Here is an 11407-nt window from a genome sequence, read left to right as displayed (position 1 = left end):
CAAATTGTGAGCATCTAAAACTGAATGTTGCTGCTTCACAAAGGTATGGATGGTTTCTTACAGCAGCCTACTCCAAGAAGGTATCTCCCTTGTAGTGTTATACCTTTCTGTGAGCATTAATTGGTGACTAGCTGCATTCACACGAAAATAATTAGTGAGTTTTTTAAGGAATTAAGATGCCTACAGCTGATTCAGTCCTGGACTTGTAAATGCAGAGAGACTGACAGAGTTAAAGAGCGTTTTGCTGGGAATGTAATGTCTTCAAGCTGACAGCTTCTGCTTTTCTTCACACTTCTTACTGCAATAGGCTGGTGTTTTCTGTCAGTGCATTAGAGTGCTGTAAACTTGTCCCTAGAAATGGGGAGCCCTGGAGGCTCTTCAGAGAGCCCCTAATTGAGTTACATCAGCACCTTCAGAGATTTCCTTCTGTGCCAGAGCTGCCAGTCCTTCTGTAAGGCTATGGCTGTTGCTGCAGTGGACAGTCTCACCTTTGCACACTATGACTTGATGCTGGGGTGGGAGTGTAGAGCTTCCTCATTCCAGATAGGTTTTTTCTCATCAAAAAGTGTTGCTTCTCCTCCTTCCTCTTCCAGGACTTAGGATGAGCCGAGTCCCACTTTATTGTTATTTGAGGGGGAAAGACACAAAAAAAACCAAAAAACCCAATCAAACAAAAAAAAAAAAAGAAGGCAAAACAGGAGGCTTTACTTTTCCAACAGGAAAGAAAACACTTTGCTTCTGCCAGCTGTTGTTGTTTTTCCTTACTCTATTGTTTCCTCCTAGTGTGCTGTGACTTCTTTGTTCCCCAGAGAAAACAAGCTTTGTATATGTGGAGAGAGCAGCTTTGATTAATGAAAGAAAACAGCCACTGCTTTGTTATTGTCTGTATGATACTCTGATATTTACTGTTTTCCAAACATGATTCCTGCTGCACTGGAAGGAATCTCTTAGTAGAAGCTGGGAGAGGAGAGATGGGTTGTGGAGATTATTAGACTGTGGTGAATTAGATAGATATGTGCTCAATTTCACTGTACATCATGACTGAAAGCAGAACTCCAGCAGATCAAGAAGGCAATTAAGTAAGCAAGCATTTATACAGGGGCAAGTGTTCATCCTTTTAGCCTTCCTCAAGCTGATTTCTTAGCCAGAGCATGTGGGTAACCTGCCTTAACACTTGGACTTTTTGTCTCCATTAAAATCCTGTTTTCATCTGAACTGATGAAAGTGGCAAGTGCCTCAACCAACCTCTGGCTTAATTAGAACCTAGATGCTTGTCAGTCAGGTATCTAAGGTAGGACTGGGAAGAAGGGAAGCAAGATTTATGTCAGTATATGGTTAGGAGAAATGTTTGGAACTTGGACAGTCCTGTAAGAGGTTATGCACCTCGGAAACGAAAATTAAACTGCTGAAGTGGGAAGAGAGGAGTAGGGGGTGAGTAAGAGAATCATAGAATCGATTGAGTTGGAAAAGACCTCCGAGATCATCAAGTCCAACCCTTAGTCCAGCTCCAGTCTGTTTACCAGATCATGGCACTCAGTGCCATATCCAATCTCAGTTTAAAAACCTCCAGAGATGGGGGAATCCACCACCTCTCTGGGCAGGCCATTCCAATGCCTGATTACTCTCTGGAATTTTTTTCTGATCTCCAACTTAAACTTCCCCTGGCAGAGCTTGAGCCCCTGCCCCCTTGTCCTATTGCTGAGTGCCTGGGAGAAGAGACCAACCCCCACCTGGCTATAACTTCCCTTCAGGTAGTTCTAGACAGTGATGAGGTCACCTCTAAGCCTCCTCTTCTCCAGGCTAAACACCCCAAGCTCCCTCAGCCTCTCCCCATAGGGCTTGTGCTCCAGTCCTTTCCCCAGCCTTGTTGCTCTTCTCTGGACCTGCTCCAGCCCCTCAATATCTTTCCTGAACTGAGGGGCCCAGAACTGAACACAATACTCAAGGTGTGTCCTCACCAATGCAGAGTACAGGGGAAGGATAAAATCTGATGACACTTTGGGGTGTCCAAAAGGCTCGTGTAGGTTCTTAGGGTTCTCAAACTTAATACACTCCTCGTTAGGTTAGCAAAGAGCAGCAAACAAAAACCCTCAGACATCTGCTCATTGCACATGATTTATTCTTAGTTCTGCCATATTTGGGACTGCAGTAGAGGGTCCAGGTGTTGCTGCTAAAGACTGTCAGGCTTGTGATTTTACTTCTCTGAACTTATGATTTCCCTGGACAACAGGAATGTATCTATATATTTTTAGGGTGTTAACCGTGATTTAACAGTCCCAAACAAGCTGGCTCCTGCTAAACTCCAAGCTTACTTTATCAGCCTTCTAGCATGCCCTTAGGTTAGAGTCACTGAAGAGCAGTGCACTGAGGTGTTTCCCCTGTGTAGGTTCAAAAATACTCATGTGCCTGCTTGTTTCAGGTTATGCCTTTTCAAAGGGACACAAATTGAAAAAGCAAGTGTGCTATTACCGTTTGTAAACACTGCCTTCTCCCCTCTTTGGCTGAAAATAAGTCACACCTCTAATGGCTTAACAAACAAAGGTAGAAGGGGAAAAAATATTTTTCCTTTGTGTTTATTTTGTGCTTTTTACAGCTCTGAGTGCTGTCAGTGTCTTTGTTTCCCCTTCATTGTCCAGTAATTTCCCCTCTTGTCCACGTGGGTCTTTCCCACAACAGAGGAGAGAAAAACAAGTACAAAAAGTAGGAAAACACTATTGTAAAACTAAAGAAAGAGAGAGTCTCTCTGTGCTGTGGGCAGGTGGAAGGTCATAACTCTTTTTCACACATGAAGCAAAGATGAAGGTGATAAGGACTCTTTAAACTTTCCGGCATTAGTTCAACTCATGGAAAAAGCAGACTTTTTGGCTAAATTTCATACTGCCCCAGCAGTAGCCTTTTGCTAATGGCTTTTCTGTCTCTTAGGACCAGATTGTCAGCAGCTGTAAATAGCACTTTAAAGTTCAGCACACAGATTTTCCAGTGAATTTAGCCTGTAGGCTGCAGTGCTTATTTTGAAAATCCAGTTCAAATCAGTGCTTATAACTCAAAAACTTTTTCCAAGGTTATATCCATTTCTGCAGTGACCTTGTGTGGGCCAGCTCTTTTGTTAAGACTCCCTGGAGAAATACTTGGAGCTATTTTTGGTGCTGTATGGAGGCCCATCAGTTAACAGGCTGATGCTGAATGAAGCAAACCTTGATTAGATTTTTTTTTCTATAACGATCATGAAACAACTGGTTTTTGTCTCCACCAAATTTGCATTCAGGTCTGCTTCCTTTCTTCCTTCCTCCTCAGCTTGGTGTCCATTGGGATCTCCTTCCATTCTTGGTATCACATAGAGAGGGAGAGGTCTCTTAGTATATACTGTGTCTTCCTGCGTTTACTCCCCATCTGTCTTACTTGTTCTCTGGTTTTGGTGGTAGTTCTATCTTGTTTGCTTTATTTTGGTGGGATTTTTTTTTTGTTTTGTTGTTTTCTTTCCCACCTGTGTCCAGGATCCTTCACATGCAGCTATTTCCCATACAGATGCCTAAAGCTTCTGGAACTGGTGTCCAGGGTTGTAAGGACTCTCCTGTGGCAGCTCAGGCTGTCTCAGCCAAACACTTCCAGGCTTCCTCTGGGGACTGCATAGGGCATGCTTTTACTTTGGCTTCCACAGAGGAGTCCCTGAGCAACAGTCCACAGAGGTGACAGGCTTTTCCATTTTGGAAAGATGTAGAATTTTAGGTAATGGCTGCAGCTCAGCTTATGTTCCGTACTGAAAGGAAAACGGCTTACCTTTCTCAGCTGGGGAAAATCCATGTTTCAGCCTAGTTCTGGTCAGCAAGCTTATTCTCCCCTCACCCTGCCCAAGACTTCAGCTGCCTGAGGAAAGTGCCTCTGAGGAAATAGCTTCTATCTAGGAAGATGTTTCTTTGTAAAGCTGCTTTTTTTTTTCATTTAAAGCCTAAAAACTAGGTAAGCCTGGGGAGGGATGGTGGGGGGCAGAGGAGAGTGAGACTCTAAAGAGCTCCAGAGCAGAGGAGAGAGCTGCAGTTCAAACCTGACTTTGCATTTCACTAGGAGGGAGCCAGGTGTCCCCATGACTCTTTGAGAAGTGCTCAGAGCTACTCTATAAAGCTGGAAGCAAAGCTGAAGCTCCCTTATGTGCAACATGAGGCTTTGCAGAGGTTTTACACAAGCACAGAAAGTCCTAGTGTGTTAGGCTCAAACAGCCAAATAATCTCATATGTGGTCTATCCAAGCACTAGCATTTTTCACCTACTGTCATTGCTTGTATTCTTTGGCTTTTGCAGACCAAGCTGTAAGTAAGGTTTGACATAATCTTCCTTCTTTCCACTGTGTGGTGGTGTTTGGGGTTTGTTTGCTTTGTTTTTAAACAACCCCTCTGTTACACACACCCCCCCTCCCCCTCCCCTCCAGTGTTTCGTAAAAGATCCCAAAACAGGAGAGAATGATGGAGTGGAAGTATCCAGCATAATTTGAGATTGTATTGGACTTTGTCTACTTCTTTAATCCAGCACTCTTGTCATTATGACGCACTTTCTCCTGGACACTCTCCTGGAATTGCTTTACTTCTAGCAGGCAAGAGTTCACCAAGACCAGTTCAGGCAGGAACTCTGATGGTTGATGCTTTCTGCATTTTGTTAAGTCAGAGGGGCTGAACAAGAAACTCTTTGTTCCTTTGTCTAGATTGGGGAACTAAGATTGTTTTTTGCAAAGAAAAGCCTTTCCCATATTCAGAAGAAGATGCCAACTTGAAATAAGGAGAGAAAAAATTTTTTAATTTTACATATCCAGGCCTCCTCACAGGTAAAAAGCTCATGTTATACCAACTTCTTAAAATACTTGGTCATGCCCTGTCATCTCTCCCTACTCAGGTGCTTGCTGTGGAACTAGAAGATCAGCATTGTGCTGCAAACAGCCTGTGAATAATAAATTATTATATTGTCTGTGATGAATCTATTCTATTTTGGGCAGCAAGGTGTGTGTATGTGAAAAAAAGGCTGTATTTCTGCCCAGTGTCTTGTTTTCCAATGGTTGTGAACACTTACAGCCAGCAACACGCTTTGCATTCCCCTTCTTGAAATGCCCGAAGCAAAGAGTTTCCAGCAAGAGCAGGTGCTTGAAATTTTCACTGAGTCCTTGATTTCAGGAAGAATTTCGTCATGTACAGCATTTTAGGCATTGGAATGTGGTGGAGTCACCATCCCTAGAGGTGTTCAAGAAATTACTGGATGTGGTACTTAGTGCTATGGTCTAGTTTATAGGGTGGTGACTCTTTGAAAACTGGATTTGATGATCTTAAAGGTCTTTTCCAACCTAAATGATTCTGAAATGATTCTCCTTGGAAGCTGCCATATTTTTCTTTAGAAGGAATAACTGTGTGAGCTTGCAGTCTATGCTTGATCTGCAGCTGCTGCAGAGGGAAACACCTGATTGAAGTTACCAGGCTTGCAAGAAATTTATTGGTGACATCAATAAGCCAAGAGCTACACCTGACTTAAAAACCTGTAATTAATTGCCTGAAGTCTACAGACTAAATGCTGGTCAAAACTAGATGATGTTGCACATGAACATTTAATTTATAAAGCATTAAAAGGCTTATCTCAACAGATCCATCAACAGCCTGGATCATAACCAAATTTCTCTATTCAAATTCTCTGCCACATCATTTTCATTGTGTGCAAGCCGTGCTCTGTAACGGTAGCTGTGCAGTCAGCCAGTTGTGACCTGTCACCTGACCCACCACAGGAAACAAAGACCATGTTTTTGCTAATGCTTCTTCTTTGCCCACAGCAGTAAGAGTGCAGCATGCTTCTGGCCTTCATCCTACTTTGCAAATCAGTGCTCCTGCAGTGCTTATTTCTCTTGATTTGAAAACAATCAAAGCATGTTATTTTTATTTTTTTTTCTCCCCACAGATTTACCATTGTTACTAGCTGTGCTGGAAAACAAAAAAACTGGCAGGATTAAAGATGCCTGAGCAGGCATCATGTAGTCCCAGTGCAGTTTACAGTCAAATTACAATAGAGGAGTGCAGCTGTCAGATTTGGTTAAGGAAGTCTGTAAAATTACTCTCACCTTGAAGGCTTATAACTTGATGAAGGCCTCAATAACTTGAATTTTTAGAACATCTTATAACTGAGTGGCTTTAGTCAGAGTGTGTGGTACACTCTCACACCACCCTCTCCCCCCACAACATACCTATTTTTGTGGGAAGATGGGGTAAGCAGACTAACACGTGTGCCAATGTGGAACATATATTTCAGGGTTGAGTTTTGTCTTGTTTTGTTTTGGTTTTCTCTCTTTTTCCATGAGGGCTGTGCTCCTTGAACAACTTAATGCTTCTGTGAAATGCAACTTCAAACCTGCTTTCTAGACCATTCTGGCTTCAGTTGCCAGATCCTATATCAGCAAACTGCTAATTTGGAGATTGCTCTTCAGTATATTTAGTCTTAACATGTACAGTTGCTAACCAGAGAAAAATCCCACATGCACATATACACACACACACACACTTAAACTAAACTGTTTATTGCATGCTAATGTTACCATAATCAGTGCTGGCAAAGATGACACCTCTCCATTGTGATGTAACCAGACAAACACACAGTGTCTTGGAATTCCTTCACTCTGACATGCTGCCTATTTGAAGGATCCCCAGTCTGGGAACTGGTATCACTGTGCTGAACACCAGTGCATTCACTGTAGTAATGTAAACACAGCCAAAAATCACAACCCCAGGTGTGCAAAGAATTTCAGTATTGAGGACTTTGTGAAAGGTTTTCCTTTGAGATTTAATCAATATACACACCTCTTTCTTTCCTTAAATGATCATTACAAGCCTCTGGAAAGGAGTGTTATCGAACTAACTGAGATGCTTGGCTTCTGTCCTCGCCATTGTTGTTGCTGGCAGACATACCAAAATGATGCAGTACATTGAAAGGAGGCCAAACATATCCTCACTGGCGTGTAGAGGAAGTTTCCACAGAAGTCATACAAAAGAAAACACGGAGTGCAGAGATGCATTCTGCTCTGTCTGTGCAGTGTTCATCCAAATGGTTTACTCATGAGAAAATAAATAGTTCTTTATAACACCTTTCAGCTGAGAAAACAGGGCAATGGTTGGATTTAAAAGTACGAGGTATAGGAACACTTCTCATGGCCCCAGGTGGTCTGTGACAGTCCAGCAATGCTTGCTGTATTACAGTTGTCATCTTCAGTTTTCTGTGCTTCAGGATGAGCAATCAGCTATCCTGTAAGCAAAAGAAAATAGGCATTTACATGCTGGCAAACATGGTCAATGAAAACAAGAGGCCTTGGAATTATAAACTTTATGGGTGACAGCAAAAGAAATCAGGCCAATATCCTGCCCGAGCCTGGACTCCTGTATTTATCAGAATGCTAATTGTTGTGAAGCCCAGAACTGTGCACTGCAAGGGTACAGCAGCACAGAATTTGGCCACACATCTACCAGGCTATTTTAATGATCTTCAAAATGAAAAGTACCCAACTCCTAAGAAACACATTCTGACACCAAAGACCAAACTCCCATTTTCAGTGTTACAGGAAATGTGCACTGCAGTGCAGAAAACATGTAGCTACACATGATTTAGCATTCTTCTGAAAGTAACTCTTGTGCAAGAAACAATGACAAATTTGAATAAAAAAGCATCCTGAGATCCATAAAATAACCTTATGAGACCAGGCTGTAGCAGATTTTAAACTGTCTTTGCTTCTTCTGGAACTCACCTCAGCTTCTTGTCTTTCTGGGAGGGTTTCTATGCCGTTGTGATCCTGTGTATGTTGTGGGGCCTCGGCTTCCAGCTCTACATCAGTCTGTGTGCCAGGCTTTTCGTTTTCCCACTTTGCAAAGCCTTTGTTCTTCCCAGCTTTTCCATGGAATTTGGACTTCATTTTGGGGAAAGTGTGAGAACCTGAATCATTCCAGCCTGGCTCATGCCAGAGTGGTTCTGTCTGTGTTGCTTGGCTGGTGGTCACTCTCTGCAGCCGCACTGAAATTTTTCGTGAAGATCCAGTGACGAGAGTGATAGCTCTGCCATCAAGGTCCTGGTGTTCTGCAGCCACACTGGGAAATTCAAATACTTCATCTTGGACTGGAAGAGAGGGTGGAATCAATTATATCAAATATTCTACTTTGAGATATTTACAAAAAGATGGTTTAGGCCTGGGACGGGGAAGTAAGCCCTTATATGAAGCAGTGGTGTAATTAGCAATATCCATATGCTGCTTGGAAACTGTTTCTGGCCTTGTGTGCACAGGTTTTCTTCTCTCACCAACTGTATGCTCAGGGAAAAGACAGCACTAGAATTGTGCCCTATGTCTCCTTGCTCTTAAGTGACAGATAATGAGAAGTACAATTTCATTTCTTTGCAGCTGGGGTGGGGGTGCCATAATTTGAGCACTGAACACAAGCCATAGCCCAGCGGAAAGTACATGTGCTGCTCTGTGTGTTGATACAAAGGAATAACTAAAAATGGCAGCAAGGATACATGAGAGAGGGTTCCAAAAGGTTTGAAATGAGAGCAAAATTGCTCTCACCTGGAGGCAGAGATGGACTGCTAGGCAGAGAGCCATGGTTGCTGCCTACTGACGTTCCTCTGGAAAATTTCCTGCATGCCAGCACAAGCAGGTCTCTGCATTGCTTATGACAGTTGGCACCACAATCTGTAAAGAAAGAAATTGTCACGTCACCAAATGGAAAGCCACAACTCTGTAGTAATCCCTTAAGGCTATTAGCAGGCAGATACCAGAAGGGACTTTGAAGGAACAAATAGTTTGACAGAAGGTGTGAAGGGAGTTACATCATTTGGTGTGAAACTGATCATTTGGTGTGAAGGATATAACAAAAAAAAAAGATAATTTTTATGACAACTATTAATAGAAAAATGGCAGCAGAAAGAAAAAAGGGGGATGATATTTTAATCAGAAATGAGTCTCAAGGGAGAGATGGGGAATTACTGGTATGATCCTGTGTATGCCATGCATAAAACTTCTGCTCTATTGCTTGAGTCTCCAAAAAAGGGGAGGGTTTATTTCTTTGGTTGTTTTTTATTTGACCCAGCAAGCCCATTATAGTAAACATGTTTGGTCAGAAGACACTGGAGCATCCATACCCAAAGCCTCTGGAAGGACAGCTGGAGGTCAGTGTAGAACACTGTAGGTTAAAACTAGTCTAAGTAGCTCAGTAAGAAACAGAAGCACACAATAATGTCTATGGATGGGTATCATCCACCTGGATTAAACTGGCTCAGTGCCTGCACACCTGGCCTCTGCTGGGATTTGCATCCTACAGATACACTCATCACTAGGCACATTTATCTGACATGTGGCTTCAGTATGGATCTTATGTGCAAGAAAGGGCCAAAGGGTGGAGGATGATGGGTGAGAGTTCTGGTTTCTGCCATCACCTTGTTTATATGACTAATACAGCAGTACCTGCCCAACTATGGTTTTCTCTGTCCTAAAGATAACACTCCCCCCGTACCCCCAGATACAATAAAGATCTCTCTTGAAGTGGAGGACCTCTTTTATCACTTGCAGACCACACAGTCTAGCTTGATCTCACTACCCACAGTGCTTTGGTAAGCAGCAGACCTGAACAGATGAACTCCCTCCCTCTGCCTGTTCTGTCAGAGCACAGCATCAGTGGTTCAAACAGAAGATGACAGCTCTGTGTTCAAAGGCAGAAATCATCCCTAATGGGTGCCACACTCCAGTGATGCTGGCATACAGAGCAGCTGGGCACTGCTGCAACAAACACCACTTACCCTGGTAGACCACTTTAAGATCTGAGTGAGCAGCTCAGCTCTCTTACTGTCATGCTCCATTGCCTATAGTTTTAACTTTACAGAACCACTTTTGCTCACTCTCCACTGGGTCACTGTTACAGGCAGTGATGCAGGACAGAGCTCAGCTTTCAAATCTCAGGTTGAGTTTGCAGGTTGCTGTGACAAAATTTTATCTTCCGTCCTTCATCCTACCAGTAAAACTACAGACCACAACCAACCCTTTTGAAGCTGTTCAGATGACAGTGATCAGGAACAGCCAAATTGCATAAGTTACTTTAGCCATGGACATTTTTCCTACCCCTCTCTCTGGAGGAGAGGTTTGTGGGTGGAGGGAGAGACAGGAACACAGTGTATCCTGAAAAACAATACTGTGGATTCTTAATCCTCCTTGAAGTCAGTGTAAGATTAAGGGAACAGAGTACATACAAATATAACTATAAAGTCCCATCATCAATTCCCCTGTGAAAAATTGAGCTGCAGCTACAATAGTGCCTTTCAGTCAGAGCTGGGCTGCTTGAGAAATAAATAAGCCCAGGATTTTAAAGCCAGTGAGAACCATTACAGTGTCCTTTTTGGTCTGACCTGCTCAATATGGTGCAAGTGCTGCATAAGAAATTAAACGTTTTATCAAGGCAAAGGAAAGGGGTGTAAGAGCTCTAGGATTTTTTTTTAAGTTGCTGGGCACTCTAGGAATTAAATATTTCTCTTCTTTTAGCTCAGTCACTATTGCATTGCAAGGCCAGCTAGGCTTCACTACAGGCACATGGATGTACCTGACAAACAGCAGTTGCCAACAGACTTTTTCCTGACCGTAATCTCAGGGGATAAGTTTCAGGATGTGTCAGTGTTAGGATGAGAACACTCAGTTTTCCAAGATGCAAGGTCTTTATTGGTAGAAACTGACACCTCACAGAGTCAGTGGCTGCTTTGGACCTTTAGCTCACAGAATCTATATGTTCCTACTGGTTGCTATTTTCTCTAATGCAGTGAGACTTCATAGTGTACCAGCAGTCATTGTTCATGGATAATATGAAATGTAGATGCAAGATTGGGTTGAACATATGTCATTTTAGTTAAAGGTATGGCTGAATGACTTGTGCTAAAATCCACCACCTATAGCTTGAAAAAAAAAATCCATGTAATATTTATTTACCTTTGCATTTGTAGCCTTGTTTGATTATACCCCAGAGCTGCAAAGAAAGACAAAAGAGCGTCAAGGAATCAGAAAAGAAAGCTGGAAGGAAAACAAGGTCACAATGAGGAAGTACCAATGGCTACACAAGCACAAACAGGATACAACTGCTCTTAACACCCTTCCTGCTAGGCAGGCCTCCCCCTCTAATTGTGATAAGGCTTGTGTGGTTTCTCCCGTATTTCTGCTACTTACTAGTCGTAATGGGACTACCAGGGGAGGAGAGACATAAGATGACATTTACTTCCTGGAATGGATGAAAAATTGCCATTATATCAAACTTAGTGAAACCAGCAGAGCACATTTTGCTTCTAGGCTCACTTAATGTTATCCGCAGGAGAATTTCCAGTGTACATCCATCCCCCAGATACATGAATGACCCATAACATTAAAACACAGC

General features: G+C 42.7%; 1 protein-coding gene across 3 annotated transcripts in view; it reads right to left on the bottom strand.

Annotated features, from left to right (window-relative positions):
• Positions 1-6521: 6521 nt before the first annotated feature.
• Positions 6522-11407, bottom strand: part of RASGRP3 (RAS guanyl releasing protein 3) — a 56809-nt gene continuing 51923 nt past the window's right edge. For all 3 annotated transcript variants that reach the window (XM_071575938.1, XM_071575929.1, XM_071575948.1), the window contains exons 14-17: positions 10969-11005; positions 8566-8691; positions 7756-8120; positions 6522-7259 (exon numbers count right to left, since the gene is read on the bottom strand). In XM_071575938.1, coding sequence (XP_071432039.1) covers positions 7251-7259; positions 7756-8120; positions 8566-8691; positions 10969-11005 — 537 coding nt within the window. In that variant the 3' untranslated portion in view covers positions 6522-7250. The remainder of the gene's footprint in view (positions 7260-7755; positions 8121-8565; positions 8692-10968; positions 11006-11407) is intronic.

The sequence above is a fragment of the Pithys albifrons genome, chromosome 2, assembly GCF_047495875.1.
Source record: "Pithys albifrons albifrons isolate INPA30051 chromosome 2, PitAlb_v1, whole genome shotgun sequence".
Classification (NCBI taxonomy): Eukaryota; Metazoa; Chordata; class Aves; order Passeriformes; family Thamnophilidae; genus Pithys; species Pithys albifrons.
Note: the sequence above shows the minus strand (reverse complement) of the source record. Positions and strands in the feature narration are given on the sequence as shown.